Consider the following 17,198-nt stretch of genomic DNA (forward strand, 5'->3'; position numbering starts at 1 on the left):
GCGCAGGGCGGGCACTGCACCCCGCGGGATATGGGCGCGGCCCAACCCCAAATCCCAAATCCCAAATCCCAAATCCCGCCGGGGTCACCGGGCGCAGGGTGGGCACTGCACCCCGCGGGACACGGGCGCCGCCCGGCCCAGCCGCGCCAGCGCCCGCAGCAGCCCCATCTGCTGCCGGATGGAGTGGTCCAGGTTGACGGTGACGCCGAGCAGCTGCCGCGCCTCGTCGGCGCCGAAGGGGAAATCCCGCGCCAGGAAAGCCTGGAAGAGGCCGGGGTCGCCGTCCAGGCTCAGCACCTTGCCCAGCGGCTGCCGCAGCGCGCTCAGCTCGCCCGCGTGCTCCTCGAAGATGCTCCACAAGGATCTCCCCGCCGCCGGCGTCGACGGCGCGGCGGCGGCGCTCGGCCCGGCGTCCTCCAGGCAGCGCAGCGTCCAGCTGAGGCGGCAGGGCCAGCGGTCGGCCAGCACCACCCAGGCGGCGGCGGCGCGGGGCGACAGCGGCGCGGCGCCGCCGGCGCGGTGCAGCAGCAGCCGCAGCGTGATGGGGATGGTGTTGACGATGCGCCGGACGTTGGCGCCGTTCTCCGGCAGGTACCGGCACAAGACGTCGGTGCCGTCGTGGAGGCACCGGAACGCCTCGTGGATCCACACCACCGCCTCCGAATCGGCCTCCTTCCAACCGGGAGAGGCCGGCGCCGCGGCCGGGAGGGCGCCGGCGCCGCGGTTGGTCTTGGCGGCGTTGCCGGCGATGATGAGCGCCATGAGGTCCTCGCGCGTGCGGATGGCGGCGGCCACGCTGCGCAGGCGGGAGCGGGCGCCCATCTCGGGGATGGAGAAGGGCAGCGTGACGGCGCGGTTCAGGTAGAGGTAGCCGTTGTCCGCCAGCCCCTTCATGCAGCCCGCCTGCTCCAGGCACGGCACGATGACGCTGGGGTCCACGGCCAGCAGGAAGATGAAGGGCGCGTTGGCGTCCGACAGCAGCGTGGCCATGGCGTTGAACACGCCGGCCACCTTCTCCGGGTAGCAGAGGTGCAGGCTGGTGATCTCCATCACCACGCGCAGCCGCCGGCGCTCGAAGACCTCCATGAAGGCCAAATAATCCACCAGGACCTCCACCTCGGCGCGGATCTTGCTCATGAAGCCCAGCTGCCCGGCGAACCTGTCGCTGTTGGTCAGGCGCTCGATCTTCTTCTTCTCGCTCACCAGGAAGTTCTTGAGGATGGACAAGGCGCCCAACACCAGCGAGGAGCCCGACAGCGACGCCACGGCGCCGCCCACCACCTTGAGGGCGCGGTGGTCCTTGACGCCCGGCACCAGCAGGGCCACCAGGAGGACGGCGACGCCGACGGCCAGCACCAGGAGCAGCCCGCCGAGCCGCAGGCAGGCCCCTCGCTTGAGCACCCACTCGCGCCGCGACGCGCCGGCGGCGAAGCGCGGCCGCGAGCCCAGCACGTGGAAGACGCTGAGCGGCAGCGCGCCGAAGTGGCGCCGCACGCGGTGGCACAGCGTGGTCACCAGCCCGGCCCAGAGCTTGTCGCAGCCGGCGAACTCCCAGGCGCTGAAGCGGATGAAGATGAACTCCAGGTTCTTCCTCCGCAGGTGGCCCTCGGTCACCACGGGCTGGTAGAAGGCCAGCAGCCACAGGGCCGCCAGCAGCCCCCAGCCGTGCGGGCTGCGCGGCCGCCGCCCGCCCCGGCGCAGCTCGGCCGCCTCGCGCTGCGCCATCTCCTCCCGCATGAAGGCTGCCCGAGGGAGGCGGCGTTGGCACGGGGGGGTTTGGGGGGGTTGGGTTGGGGGTTGGGGTTTGGGGGTTTGGGGTGGGGTTTGGGGTTTGGGGTTGGGGTTTGGGGTGGGAGTTGGAGATTGGGTTGGGATTTAGGGTGGGAGTTGGGGTTTGGGGTTTGGGGATTTGGGGTGGGGGTTTGGGGGGAATTCGGGGTGTTTTGTGGGGTTTGGGGTGGGGTTTGTGGGTTTGGGGTTGGGGTTTGGGGTGGGAGTTGGAGATTGGGGTTGGGGTTTGGGTTTGGGGTTGGGGTTTGGGGTTGGGATTTAGGGTGGGAGTTGGAGATTGGGGTTGGGATTTGGGGTTGGGGTTTGAGTTGGGATTTGGGGTAGAATTTGGAGATTGGGTTGGGATTTGGGGTTTGGGGATTTGGGGGTGGGGGTTTGGGGTTGGGGTTTGGGGTGGGAGTTGGAGATTGGGTTGGGGTTTGGGGTGGGGTTTGTGGTTTTGGGGTTGCGGTTGTGGTTTGGGGTTTGGGGCGGGGGTTTGGGGTGGGAGTTGGAGATTGGGGTTGGGATTTAGGGTGGGAGTTGGAGTTTGGGTTGGGGTTTGGGGTGGGATTTGGAGTTTGGGTTGGGGTTTGGGGTTTGGGGTTTGGGGTTTGGAACTGGGATGGAATTTGGGACTGGGACAGGATTTGGGATTGAGATGAGATTTGGGATTTGGGATGGGATTTGGGACTGGGGATGGGATTTGGGATGGAATTAAGGATTGGGATGGAAATTTGGGGTCCCCAAACCCTGAGGAAACAACACCAGGCACAGAAAACCCCAAATCCTCTGCTCCGAATCCCCAAATTCCCGAATTCCCAAATTCCCGAATTCCCGATTCCCGAATTCCTGATTCCCAAATTCCCAATTCCCGGATTCCCGGATTCCGGACGCACCGGTGACCTTGGCCAGCAGGGACTCCAGGCGGTGGCCGCAGGGCGCGTAGAACCCGACGGTGACGGGCGTGGCCGTGTGGCACAGCGTGCGCGACAGGCAGCGGCAGTACACGTCATCCTCCGTCGGCGGATCTGGGATTGGGATTGGGATTGGGATTGGGATTGGGATTGGGATTTGGGGTTTGGGGTTTGGGGTTTGGGGTTTGGGATTTGGGGTTTGGGGTTTGGGGTTTGGGGTTTGGGATTGGAACAGGCAGCGGCAGTACATGTCGTCCTCCGTCGGCGGATCTGGGATTGGGATTGGGATTGGGATTGGGATTGGGATTGGGATTTGGGGTTTGGGGTTTGGGGTTTGGGGTTTGGGGTTTGGGGTTTGGGGTTTGGGATCGGGACAGGCAGCGGCAGTACACGTCGTCCTCCGTCGGCGGATCTGGGATTGGGATTGGGATTGGGATTGGTATTGGGATTGGGATTGGGATTGGGATTGGGATTTGGGGTTTGGGATTTGGGATTTGGGGTTTGGGATTTGGGAGTTGGGGTTTGGGGTTTGGGGTTTGGGGTTTGGGGTTTGGGGTTTGGGGTTTGGGGTTTGGGGTTTGGGATTTGGGATTTGGGAATTGGGGTTTGGGGTTTGGGGTTTGGGGTTTGGGATTGGGACAGGCAGCGGCAGTACACGTCATCCTCCGTCGGCGGATCTGGGATTGGGATTGGGATTGGGATTGGGATTGGGATTGGGATTGGGATTGGGATTGGGATTTGGGGTTTGGGATTTGGGATTTGGGGTTTGGGGTTTGGGATTTGGGGTTTGGGGTTTGGGGTTTGGGGTTTGGGATTTGGGGTTTGGGGTTTGGGGTTTGGAGTTTGGGGTTTGGGATTGGGACAGGCAGCGGCAGTACACGTCATCCTCCGTCGGCGGATCTGGGATTGGGATTGGGATTGGGATTGGGATTGGGATTTGGGGTTTGGGGTTTGGGGTTTGGGATTTGGGGTTTGGGATTTGGGGTTTGGGATTTGGGGTTTGGGGTTTGGGATTTGGGATTGGGACAGGCAGCGGCAGTACACGTCATCCTCCGTCGGCGGATCTGGGATTGGGATTTGGGATTTGGGATTTGGGGTTTGGGATTTGGGATTTGGGATTTGGGGTTTGGGATCAGGATTTGGGAATTGGGATGGGGATTCAGGATTCAGGATTTGGGATATGGGATCAGGATTCGGGATCAGGATTCCGGATCAGGATTTGGGATCAGGATTCGGGATCAGGATTTGGGATCAGGATTCGGGATTCGGGATTCGGGATTGGGATTCGGGATCAGGATTCGGGATCGGGATTTGGGATCGGGATCGGGATCAGGATTCGGGATCGGGATTCGGGATCGGGCTTTGGGATCGGGATTCGGGATCGGGATTCGGGATCGGGATTTGGGATTGGGATTCGGGATCGGGATTCGGGATCGGGATTCGGGATCGGGATTCGGGATCGGGCTTTGGGATCGGGATCGGGATTCAGGATCAGGATTCGGGATCAGGATTTGGGATTCGGGAGCAGGATTCGGGATCAGGATTCGGGATCGGGATTCGGGATCGGGATTCGGGATTCGGGAGCAGGATTCGGGATCGGGATTCGGGATCGGGATTCGGGATCAGGATTCGGGATCAGGATTCGGGATCAGGATTTGGGATTCGGGAGCAGGATTCGGGGATCGGGATTCGGGATCGGGATTCGGGATCGGGATTCGGGATCGGGCTTTGGGGCCGGCCGTACCTCGGAGCTCCGGGGCCGCTCCCTCGGCGGGGGCTCGGTGGGGACACGGCCGGGGGGACCCCCCCGGGCCCAGCCAGGCCTCGCACTCCTCCGTCCCCCCCGGGGACCCCAACGGGGACCCCAACGGGGACAGCCCCGGCCCCGAGGAGCAGCAGGAACCCTGCGGGGACACCGACACTTGGGGACACCCTGGGGACATCACTGGGGACATCACCGGGACATCTCAGGAACCCTGCGGGGACACCGACACTTGGGGACACCCTGGGGACACCCTGGGGACACCCTGGGGACACCCTGGGGACATCACTGGGACACCCTGGGGACACCCTGGGGACACCTTGGGGACACCTTGGGGACACCTTGGGGACATCCTGGGGACACCCTGGGGACACCTTGGGGACACCCTGGGGACATCACTGGGACACCCTGGGGACACCCTGGGGACACCTTGGGGACACCCTGGGGACATCACAGCAACCCTGCGGGGACACCGACACTTGGGGACACCCTGGGGACACCCTGGGGACATCACTGGGGACACGCTGGGGACATCACTGGGACACCCTGGGGACACCCTGGGGACACCCTGGGGACATCACAGGAACCCTGCGGGGACACCAACACTTGGGGACACCCTGGGGACACCCTGGGGACATCACCGGGACACCCTGGGGACACCCTGGGGACATCCTGGGGACACCCTGGGGACACCCTGGGGACATCCTGGGGACACACTCGGGACACCTTGGGGACACGCTGGGGACATCACAGGAACCCTGCGGGGACACCGACACTTGGGGACACCCTGAGGACATCACCGGGACACCCTGGGGACACCCTAGGGACACCCTGGGGACATCACAGGAACCCTGCGGGGACACCGACACTTGGGAACACCCTGGGGACACCCTGGGGACACCCTGGGGACACCCTGGGGACATCTCAGGAACCCTGCGGGGACACCGACACTTGGGGACACCCTGGGGACACCCTGGGGACACCCTGGGAACACCTTGGGGACACCCTGGGGACATCACAGGAACCCTGCGGGGACACCGACACTTGGGGACACCCTGGGGACACCCTGGGGACACCCTGGGGACATCTCAGGAACCCTGCGGGGACACCGACACTTGGGGACACCCTGGAGACATCACTGGGACACCCTGGGGACACCTTGGGGACACCCTGGGGACATCACAGGAACCCTGCGGGGACACCGACACTTGGGGACACCCTGGGGACACCCTGGGGACATCACCGGGACACCCTGGGGACACCTTGGGGACATCTCAGGGACACCCCCGGGGACCCCAACGGGGACAGCCCCGGCCCCGAGGAGCAGCAGGAACCCTGCGGAGACACCGACACTTGGGGACACTCTGGGGACATCACCGGGACACCCTGGGGACATCACTGGGACACCCTGGGGACACCCTGGGGACAACCTGGGGACACCTTGGGGACACCCTGGGGACATCACAGCAACCCTGCGGGGACACCGACACTTGGGGACACCCTGGGGACACCCTGGGGACATCACAGGAACCCTGAGGGGACAGAGACGCTTGGGGACACCCTGGGGACATCACAGGGACACCCTGGGGACATCACAGGAACCCTGCGGGGACAGGGACATCACAGGGACACCCTGGGGACATCACAGGGACACCCTGGGGACACCTTGGGGACACCCTGGGGACACCCTGGGGACATCACAGGGACACCCTTGGGACATCACGGGGACCCTGCGGGGACAGGGACATCGTGGGGACATCCCAATCCCGGTTCCTGATCCCATCCCGATGTTACCCAGGGCAGCTCGAGTGGCTCCATCCCTGTCCCCGTGCCTGTCCCTGTCCTGGTGCCCGTCCCGGTCCCGTCCCAGTCCCCATCCCAGTCCCGTGCCTGTCCCGGTCCTGTCCCGGTCCCGTGCCTGTCCCCGTGCCTGTCCCTGTCCTGGTGCCCGTCCCGGTCCCCATCCCTGTCCCCATTCCTGTCCCGGTCCCGTCCCGGTCCCCATCCCGGTCCCGTCCCAGTCCCCATCCCAGTCCCGTGCCTGTCCCGGTCCCGTCCCGATCCTCATCCCGGTCCCCGTGCCTGTCCCGGTCCCCATTCCTGTCCCGGTATTGTCCCGGTCCCGTGCCTGTCCCCATGCCTGTCCCGGTCCCGTCCCGGTCCCGTGCCTGTCCCCGTGCCTTTCACCGTGCCTGTCCCGGTCCCGTGCCTGTCCCCGTGCCTGTCCCTGTCCCCGTGCCTGTCCCGGTCCCAGCCCGGTCCCCGTGCCTGTCCCCGTGCCTGTCCCGATCCCCACCCCTGTCCCCGTGCCTGTCCCGATCCCCACCCCTGTCTCCGTGCCTGTCCCGTCCTGTCCCGGTCCCGTGCCTGTCCCCGTGCCTTTCCCTGTCCCCGTGCCTGTCCCGTCCTGTCCCGGTCCCGTGCCTGTCCCCGTGCCTGTCCCGGTCCCGTGCCTGTCCCCGTGCCTGTCCCGGTTCCCATCCCTGTCTCCATGCCTGTCCCGTCCTGTCCCGGTCCCGTGTCTGTCCCCGTGCCTGTCCCGGTCCCGTGCCTGTCCCTGTCCCTCCCGGATTTACGGGACCGGCAATCCCGGTGATCCCAATCCCAATCCCGATCCCAATCCCACTCCAACCCTACCCGGGGCAGCTCCAGCGGCTCCATGCCCGTCCCCGCGCCTGTCCCGTGCCTGTCCCGTCCTGTCCCGGTCCCGTGCATGTCCCCGTGCCTGTCCCGGTCCCATCCCGGTCCCGTGCCTGTCCCGTCCTGTCCCGGTCCCGTGCATGTCCCCGTGCCTGTCCCGGTCCCATCCCGGTCCCGTGCCTGTCCCGGTCCCCATCCCTGTCCCGGTGTCTGTTCCGGTCCCGTCCCGGTCCCGTGCCTGTCCCCGTGCCTGTCCCGTGCCTGTCCCTGTCCCTCCCGGATTTACGGGACCGGCAATCCCGGTGATCCCAATCCCAATCCCGATCCCAATCCCACTCCAACCCTACCCGGGGCAGCTCCAGCGGCTCCATGCCCGTCCCCGCGCCTGTCCCGTGCCTGTCCCGGTCCCGGGCCGGTCCCTCCCGGATTTATGGGACCGGCACCGGCGATCCCGGCGATCCCGGCCAGGGAGGGGCGGCCGGGGCAGAAATTCCGGCTGAGCCCGGCCTGAGTCAGGGCCCAGCAATTCCCGCCCGGATCCGGCCCGGGAGGGGACAGCGGCGACAACGGGGACAAAGGGGACAAAGGGGACGGCCCGAGGGGACAGCGGGGACAGCGGGACCCCGGCCAGGGCCGCGCCCCCCGCGCTGGGGGCGGGCAGGGGACGGTGCCAGCCCCGCTCGGCGACGGTGGCAGCGGTGTGGCACCGGTGCGACATCGCGGTGGCATCGCGGTGGCACCGGTGCGACATCGCTGTGGCATCGCGGTGGCAGCGCCGCTTCCGGCGGCTGTGCCAGAGGAACCTGCTGGCCCGGGCGCAGGTGGCATCTGGGTGACAACGGGGTGGCCGCACCCCACCCACCCACCCGCGGCCCTGCAGTGGGGCTGGGGTCACCGCGGTGGGTGGCGCCAGTGGCACCAGTATGAGGTGGGGTAGGGCTCCAGTGTCACCAGTGTCCCCAGTATGAGGTGGGGTAGGGCTCCAGTGTCCCCAGTATGAGGTGGGGCAGGACCCCCAGTGTCCCCAGTGTCCCCAGTATGAGGTGGGGTAGGGCTCCACTGTCACCAGTGTCCCCAGTATGAGGTGGGGTAGACCCCCAGTGTCCCCAGTGTCCCCAGTATGAGGTGGGGTAGGGCTCCAGTGTCACCAGTGTCCCCAATATGAAATGGGGTAGACCCCCAGTGTCCCCAGTATGAGGTGGGGCAGGACCCCCAGTGTCACCAGTGTCCCCAGTATGAGGTGGGGTAGGGCTCCACTGTCACCAGTATGAGGTGGGGTAGGGCTCCAGTGTCACCAGTGTCCCCAGTATGAGGTGGGGTAGGGCTCCAGTGTCCCCAGAATGAGGTGGGGTAGGACCCCCAGTGTCACCAGTGTCCCCAGTATGAGGTGGGGCAGGACCCCCAGTGTCACCAGTGTCCCCAGTATGAGGTGGGGTAGGGCTCCACTGTCACCAGTGTCCCCAGTATGAGGTGGGGTAGGACTCCAGTGTCCCCAGTATGAGGTGGGGTAGACCCCCAGTGTCCCCAGTGTCCCCAGTATGAGGTGGGGTAGGGCTCCAGTGTCACCAGTGTCCCCAGTATGAGGTGGGGCAGGACCCCCAGTGTCCCCAGTGTCCCCAGTATGAGGTGGGGCAGGACCCCCAGTGTCCCCAGTGTCCCCAGTATGAGGTGGGGTAGGGCTCCAGTGTCACCAGTGGCACCAGTATGAAGTGGGGTAGGACCCCCAGTGTCCCCAGTGTCCCCAGTATGAGGTGGGGTAGGGCTCCAGTGTCCCCAGTGTCCCCAGTATGAGGTGGGGTAGGACCCCCAGTGTCCCCAGTATGAGGTGGGGTAGGACCCCCAGTGTTCCCAGTGTCCCCAGTATGAGGTGGGGTAGGACTCCAGTGTCACCAGTATGAGGTGGGGTAGAGTCTCCAGTGTCCCCAGTATGAGGTGGGGCAGGGCTCCAGTGTCCCCAGTATGAGGTGGGGCAGGACCCCCAGTGTCCCCAGTGTCCCCAGTATGAGGTGGGGTAGGACCCCCAGTGTCCCCAGTGTCCCCAGTCCCGGCTCTCCCAGTATCCCCAGTATCCCCAGTGTCCCCAGTGTCCCCAGTCCCGGCTCTCCCGGTATTCCCAGTCCCGGCTCTCCCAGTGTCCCCGTGTCCCCAGTATCCCCAGTTTGAGCTCTCCCAGTATCCCCAGTGTCCCCAGTGTCCCCAGTATCCCCAGTTCGAGCTCTCCCAGTGTCCCCAGTGTCCCCAGTTCCGGCTCTCCCAGTATCCCCAGTATCCCCAGTGTCCCCATTGTCCCCAGTCCCGGCTCTCCCAGTGTCCCCAGTCCCGGCTCTCCCAGTGTCCCCAGTTTGAGCTCTCCCAGTGTCCCCATTGTCCCCAGTCCCGGCTCTCCCAGTATCCCCAGTATCCCCAGTGTCCCCAGTATCCCCAGTCCGGGCTCTCCCGGTATCCCCAGTCCCGGCTCTCCCGGTGTCCCCAGTGTCCCCAGTATCCCCAGTTTGAGCTCTCCCAGTATCCCCAGTATCCCCAGTGTCCCCAGTATCCCCAGTCCCGGCTCTCCCGGTGTCCCCAGTGTCCCCAGTGTCCCCAGTATCCCCAGTATCCCCAGTATCCCCAGTATCCCCAGTGTCCCCAGTATCCCCAGTATCCCCAGTGTCCCCAGTATCCCCAGTTCGAGCTCTCCCAGTGTCCCCAGTGTCCCCAGTTCCGTCTCTCCCAGTATCCCCAGTATCCCCAGTGTCCCCGGTATTCCCAGTCCCGGCTCTCCCGGTGTCCCCGTGTCCCCAGCCCGTTGTCACCGCATCCCGCGGGGGCGGGCTGGCACCGCTGGCATTTCCTCGCCGCCCCAGCAGCGCCCGGGGTGGCACGTGTGGCCCTGGAGGCGGGGAGGGTGACACCCGTGTCCCGCGTGTCCCCCCCGGTGTCCCGTGAGACCCCCGCGTGTCCCCCTTTGTCACCCTCGTGTCCCCCCGGCGTGTCCCGCCTCGTGTCCCCGCATTGTCCCCCCAAATCTGTCCCTCATGACCCCCCCATGACCCCACCCGTGTCGCCCCTTGTCCCCCTTTGTCCCCCCCGTGTCCCCACCCGTGTCCCCCCCGTGTCCCCCCGTGTCCCCAGTGTCAACTCCCGTGTCCCCCCCTTGTCGCCCTCCTTGTCCCGAGTGTCCCCCCCGCTTCTCAATCGTGTCCCCGAGTGTCACCCCCTTGTCCCCCCACTCTGTCCCCCTTGTCCCCCCACTCTGTCCCCCGTGTCCCCACCCGTGTCCCCCAACTCGGTCCCCCCGTGTCCCCCCCGTGTCCGGTGTTGGGGGGTGGGCGATGCTCGGGCCCCACCCCGGGGGTTTCCCCGCCTCCCCCCCGGCCCCACCCCGGGGCGGTTCCCGCCGTGTCCCCCCCGTGCCCCACCCGTGTCCCCCCGTGTCCCCCGTGTCAACTCCCGTGTCCCCCCCTTGTCGCCCTCCTTGTCCCGAGTGTCCCCCCCGCTTCTCAATCGTGTCCCCGAGTGTCACCCCCTTGTCCCCCCACTCTGTCCCCCTTGTCCCCCCACTCTGTCCCCCGTGTCCCCACCCGTGTCCCCCAACTCGGTCCCCCCGTGTCCCCCCCGTGTCCGGTGTTGGGGGGTGGGCGATGCTCGGGCCCCACCCCGGGGGTTTCCCCGCCTCCCCCCCGGCCCCACCCCGGGGCGGTTCCCGCCGTGTCCCCCCCGTGCCCCACCCGTGTCCCCCCGTGTCCCCCGTGTCAACTCCCGTGTCCCCTACTTGTCGCTCTCCTTGTCCCGAGTGTCCCCCCCGCTTCTCAATCGTGTCCCCGAGTGTCACCCCCTTGTCCCCCCACTCTGTCCCCCATGTCCCCCCACTCTGTCCCCCGTGTCCCCCCACTCTGTCCCCTGTGTCCCCCCCGATCTGTCCCTCGTGTCCCCCCTGTGTCTCCCCCGTGTCCCCACCCGTGTCTCCACCCGTGTCCCCCCGTGTCCCCCCCTTGTCTCCCCCTTGTCCCGCCCCATGTCCCCCCCATTAAGTCCCGTTTCCCCCCCGCGGATGTCGCCCCACTTTGTCCCCTGTGTCCCACCCGTGTCCCCCGCGTGTCCCCCCCGTGTCCCCACCCGTGTCCCCCCCGTGTCCGGTGTTGGGGGGTGGGCGATGCTCGGGCCCCACCCCGGGGGTTTCCCCGCCTCCCCCCCGGCCCCACCCCGGGGCGGTTCCCGCCGTGTCCCCCCCGTGTCCCCACCCGTGTCCCCACCCGTGTCCCCACCCGTGTCCCCACCCGTGTCCCCCCGTGTCCCCCGCTGTCCCCCCCGATGGCGATGGGCCCCGCTCTGCTGCTCGCCGCCGTGCTGGCGCTGCCCGCCCCGGGCTCCGCCGCGTCCCCCCCCGGGGGTCCCGGTCCCCCCCGGCTCCGCGTCCGCTTCTCGCCCCCCCGCTGCTGCCCCGGGGGTCGCTGCGCCCCCGGGTGTCGCCCCCGGGGGGAGCCGGGGGTGGCGGGGGGCGACAGCAACGTCACCGTGGTGCTGGAGAGCGGCCGCGACCCCCCCCCGGGCAGCGGCTTCAGGCTCGGTCAGTGCGGGGGGCGCGGGGCTCGGGGCTTGGGGGGGTTTTGGGGGGTTTTTGGGGGGTTTGGGGGGGTTTGGGGACGGGGGATCCGGGATCCGGAAGGTTTGGGAAGGGGAGGTTGGGGTTTGGGATTTTGGGGAGGGGGCTCCGGGATCCGGAAGGTTTGGGAAGGGGAGGTTGGGTTTAGGGGGGATTTGGGATTTTGGGGAGCGGGGCTCCGGGATCCGGAAGGTTTGGGGGAAATTTGGGTGTTTGGGGAGTTCGAGATCCGGAAGTTTTGGGGGAGATTTGGGATTTTGGGGAGTGGGTTCCGGGATCCGGAAGGTTTGGGAAGGGGAGGTTGGGGTTTGGGATATTGGGGAGGGGGCTCCGGGATCCGGAAGGTTTGGGAAGGGGAGGTTGGGGTTTGGGATTTTGGGGAGGGGGCTCCGGGATCCGGAAGGTTTGGGAAGGGGAGGTTGGGGTTTGGGATTTTGGGGAGGGGGCTCGGGATCCGGAAGGTTTGGGAAGGGGAGGTTGGGTTTAGGGGGGATTTGGGATTTTGGGGACGGGGGCTCCGGGATCCGGAAGGTTTGGGGGAAATTTGGGTGTTTGGGGAGTTCGAGATCCGGAAGTTTTGGGGGAGATTTGGGATTTTGGGGAGGGGGCTCGGGATCCGGAAGGTTTGGGAAGGGGAGGTTGGGGTTTGGGATATTGGGATTTTGGGATTTTGGGGAGGGGGCTCGGGATCCGGAAGTTTTGAGGGGGATTTGGGATTTTGGGGAGGGGGCTCGGGATCCGGAAGGTTTGGGGTTTTTTTTGGGGGTTTGGGGAGGGGGGCTCCGGGATCCGGAAGTTTTGAGGGGAATTTGGGATTTTGGGGAGGGCGGATCAGGATCTGGAAGTTTTGGGGGGGATTTGGGATTTTGGGGAGGGGGAAGTTGGGATCCGAAAGTTTTGGGAAGGAGGAGGAGTTTGGGATACAGGGTGGTTTTGGGGATTTGGGATTTGGGGAGGATTTGGGGTTCAGCAGAATTTTGGGACATGGGGGGGGTTGAGACGTTTTGGGGTGCGGGAGTTTTTGGGATTTTGGGATCCGGGGACGATTTGGGGTACGGGGGGGGGTCTCCAACACCCCAAAATTCCCTTTTTGCTGGGGGAGGGGGAGAAGGGTTTGACAACCCCACAAATTTTGGGGTTCGTGGTCCTGGGGGGGTCCCAGCCCCCTTCCCTTCCCAAAATCCCCACGAGCTTTTTTGGGGCAAGATCTCCCCAAAAACCCCAAATATCAAAACCCCTTTTCCTGTTTTTTTTTTAGGGTGGGGGTTGGGACTCCCATCCCGGATTTTTGGGATGGGAATTTTGGGATCGGGAAGGATTTTAGGGCCGGGGGGGCCCCTCCCGGGGGGGCTCGGGGGCCCCATCCCACCCTCACAACTCCCCAAAAACCCCAAATATCAAACCCCCTTTTCCTGTTTTTTTTTAGGGTGGGGGTTGGGACTCCCATCCCGGATTTTTGGGATGGGAATTTTGGGATCGGGAAGGATTTTGGGGCCGGGGGGGCCCCTCCCGGGGGGGCTCGGGGGCCCCATCCCACCCTCACAACTCCCCAAAAAACCCAAATATCAAACCCCCTTTTCCTGTTTTTTTTTAGGGTGGGGGTTGGGACTCCCATCCCGGATTTTTGGGATGGGAATTTTGGGATCGGGAAGGATTTTGGGGCCGGGGGGGCCCCTCCCGGGGGGGCTCGGGGGCCCCATCCCACCCTCACAACTCCCCAAAAACCCCAAATATCAAAACCCCTTTTCCTTTCATTTTTAGGATGGGGGTTGAGGCGCCCATCCCGGATTTTTGGGATGGGAATTTTGGGATCGGGAAGGATTTTGGGGCCGGGGGGGCCCCTCCCGGGGGGGCTCGGGGGAAGGGTGGGCCCCATCCCACCCACGCAGCTCCATGAGCTCATCGGGTCCCGCTGGAATTCGCAGCATAAACAGAGGGGCCCCGGCAGCGCTCGGGACCGGGCGGCCCCGGGGGCCCCCCGCCCCAAAATCCGGGCTGGGACCCCCCCAAAATAACTGGGAGAACCCCCAAAATATCCTGGACCCCCCCCAAAATCCGGATCCACCTCGAGTCCCTCCCTAAATGTTGGGATCTCACCCAAAATGTTGGGATCTCACCCTGGACCCTCCCCAAAATATTCAGGATGTGCCCCAAAAATCCGGGCTGGGACCCCCCCAAAATGTCTGGGAGAACCCCCAAAATATCCTGGACCCCCCCCCCCAAAATCCCAAAATCTGGATCCGCCCCTAAATATTCAGATCCCACCCCGAAATGTTGGGATCTCACCCTGGAGCTTCCCCAAAATGTTTTAGATCCGCCCCAAAATCCGGGCTGGGACCCCCCAAAATGTCTGGGAGAACCCCAAAATATCCTGGACCCCCCCCAAAATCCGGATCCACCTTGAGTCTCTCCCTAAATGTCGGGATCTCACCCAAAATGTTGGGATCTCATTCCGGACCTTTCCCAAAATGTTCTGGATCCGCCCCAAAATCCGGGCTGGGACCCCCACAAAATCTCTGGGAGAACCCCCAAAATATCCTGGACCCCCCCCAAAAATCCCAAAATCCGGATCCACTTGGAGTCCCTCCCTAAATGTCGGGATTTCACCCAAAATGTTGGGATCTCATCCTGGAGCTTCCCCAAAATGTTTTGGATCCGCCCCAAAATCCGGGCTGGGACCCCCCCAAAATAACTGGGAGAACCCCCAAAATATCCTGGACCCCCCCCCCCCAAAATCCCAAAATCTGGATCCGCCCCTAAATATTCAGATCCCACCCCGAAATGTTGGGATCTCACCCTGGAGCTTCCCCAAAATGTTTTAGATCCGCCCCAAAATCCGGGCTGGGACCCCCCAAAATGTCAGGGAGAACCCCCAAATATCCTGGACCCCCCCCAAAATCCGGATCCACTTGGAGTCCCTCCCCAAATGTTGGGATCTCACCCAAAATGTTGGGATCTCACCCTGGAGCTTCCCCAAAATGTTCTGGATTCGCCCCAAAATCCGGGCTGGGACCCCCCAAAATGTCTGGGAGAACCCCCAAATATCCTGGACCCCCTCCCAAAAATCCCAAAATCCAGATCCACCTTGAGTCCCTCCCTAAATGTCGGGATTTCACCCAAAATGTTGGGATCTCATTCCGGACCTTTCCCAAAATGTTCTGGATCCGCCCCAAAATCCGGGCTGGGACCCCCCAAAATGTCTGGGAGAACCCCCAAAATATCCTGGACCCCCCCCAAAATCCCAAAATCTGGATCCGCCCCTAAATATTCAGATCCCACCCCAAATATCGGGGTCCCACCCTGGACCCTCCCCAAAATGTTCTGGATTCGCCCCAAAATCCGGGCTGGGACCCCCCAAAATATCCGGGAGAACCCCAAAATATCCTGGACCCCCTCCCAAAAATATGGGATGGTTTTGGGTCGTTTTTGGGGTTTTTTTGGGCGGGTTTTGGGGTTATTTTGGGCGGGTTTTTGGGGTTTTTTGAGCGGGTTTTTGGGGTTTTTTTAGGTTGTTTTTATGATTTTTTCGGGGGGTTCTCCCTAATTTCGGGGTGTCCCCCCCCCGCAGTGCTGTGCCATAACGAGGTTTTTTTGGGGGGTTTTCTGGGTTATTTTGGGCGGGTTTTGGGTTTTTTTGGGCGGGTTTTTTTGGTTTTTTAGGTTGTTTTTATGATTTTTTTGGGGGGTTCTCCCTAATTTCGGGGTGTCCCCCCCTCGCAGTGCTGTGCCATAACGAGGTTTTTTTGGGGGGGTTTTCGGGGTTATTTTGGGCGGGTTTTTGGTTTTTTTGGGCGGGTTTTTGGGGTTTTTTGGGCGGGTTTTTGGGGTTTTTAGGGTTGTTTTTATGATTTTTTTGGGGGTTCTCCCTAATTTCGGGGTGTCCCCCCCTCGCAGTGCTGTGCCATAACGGGATTTTTTTTGGGGCTGTTTCGTTGGTTTTGAGGCTGTTTTCGGGGATATTTTGGGCGGGTTTTTGGTTTTTTTGAGCGGGTTTTTGGGGTTTTTTGGGCGGGTTTTTGGGGTTATTTTGGGTGGGTTTTTGGGGTTTTTTGGGCGGGTTTTTTGGGGTTTTTTGGGTTGTTTTTATGATTTTTTTTGGGGGTTCTCCCTAATTTCGGGGTGTCCCCCCCTCGCAGTGCTGTGCCATAACGAGGTTTTTTTGGGGGGATTTTCGGGGTTATTTTGGGCGGGTTTTTGGGGTTTTTTGGGCGGGTTTTTTTGGTTTTTTAGGTTGTTTTTATGATTTTTTTTGGGGGTTCTCCCTAATTTCGGGGTGTCCCCCCCCGCAGTGCTGTGCCATAACGAGGTTTTTTTGGGGGGTTTTCTGGGTTTTTTTGGGGGGTTTTCTGGGTTATTTTGGGCGGGTTTTGGGTTTTTTTGGGGGGTTTTGGGGGTTTTTTGGGCGGGTTTTTGGGTTTTTTAGGTTGTCTTTATGATTTTTTTTGGGGGGGCTCCCTAATTTCGGGGTGTCCCCCCCCGCAGTGCTGTGCCATAACGAGGTTTTTTTGGGGGGTTTTCTGGGTTATTTTGGGTGGGTTTTTGGGGTTTTTTGGGCGGGTTTTTTTTGTTTTTTAGGTTATTTTTATGATTTTTTTGGGGGGTTCTCCCTAATTTCGGGGTGTCCCCCCCTCGCAGTGCTGTGCCATAACGAGGTTTTTTTGGGGGGATTTTCGGGGTTATTTTGGGCGGGTTTTTGGGGTTATTTTGGGTGGGTTTTTGGGGTTTTTTGGGCGGGTTTTGGGGGTTTTTTAGGGTTGTTTTTATGATTTTTTTTGGGGGTTCTCCCTAATTTCGGGGTGTCCCCCCCCCGCAGTGCTGTGCCATAACGGGATTTTTTTTTGGGGCTGTTTCGTTGGTTTTGGGGCCGTTTTCGGGGTTATTTTGGCCGGGTTTTTGGGGTTTTTTGGGCGGGTTTTTGGGGTTTTTAGGGTTGTTTTTATGATTTTTTTGGGGGTTCTCCCTAATTTCGGGGTGTCCCCCCCCGCAGTGCTGTGCCCGCTGCTCTGCCGGAACGGGGGGGTCTGCGCCCACCCCCAGCGCTGCCTGTGCCCCCCCCAATTCACCGGCAAATTCTGTCACCTCCCCTCGGCCAACGCCACCTCCCGCCGGGGGGGACCCCAAAACCCGCGCGGGGACCCCCAAAATCCACGGGGGGGACCCCAAAACCCCGAAAATTCCGAGGGGGGGTCCCCCCAAGCCTTGACCCGCTCCGTCTACACCCTGCCCTTGAGCAACCACCGCGAGGAGGAGGATGGTGAGACCCCCACCCCCCCAAAAAAAAATTTGGTTTTATGGGGATTTTTTTACCCAATTTCCCCCAATTCCAGAATCGGTTTTGGGGATTTTATTTTTTTTTTTTTTTACCCAATTCCCCCCCAATTCTCCCCATTCCCATTCCGCCCATTCCATCCCCAATTCCCTCCCGTTCGCCCCAAATTCCCTCCCGATTCTTCCGAATTTCCCCCCGTTCCCACCCTTCAAATTTCACCCTTTTCCCAAATCCCAAATCCCCAAATCCCCCCGCCCC

The 17,198-nt window shown here is 62.9% G+C and overlaps 1 protein-coding gene across 1 annotated transcript; it reads right to left on the minus strand.

The window, feature by feature from the left end:
• Positions 1 to 84: 84 nt before the first annotated feature.
• NKPD1 (NTPase KAP family P-loop domain containing 1) lies at positions 85 to 7,840 on the minus strand. The gene is made up of 3 exons (XM_021552557.2): positions 7,597 to 7,840; positions 2,670 to 2,801; positions 85 to 1,742 (listed from the first exon to the last, which is right to left on the minus strand). Exons 1-3 carry the CDS (start codon positions 7,838 to 7,840, stop codon positions 85 to 87), a joined length of 2,034 nt encoding a protein of 677 aa, XP_021408232.2.
• Positions 7,841 to 17,198: the final 9,358 nt, after the last annotated feature.

The sequence above is a fragment of the Lonchura striata genome, unplaced genomic scaffold (assembly GCF_046129695.1).
Source record: "Lonchura striata isolate bLonStr1 unplaced genomic scaffold, bLonStr1.mat Scaffold_500, whole genome shotgun sequence".
In the NCBI taxonomy this organism is placed as follows: domain Eukaryota; kingdom Metazoa; phylum Chordata; class Aves; order Passeriformes; family Estrildidae; genus Lonchura; species Lonchura striata.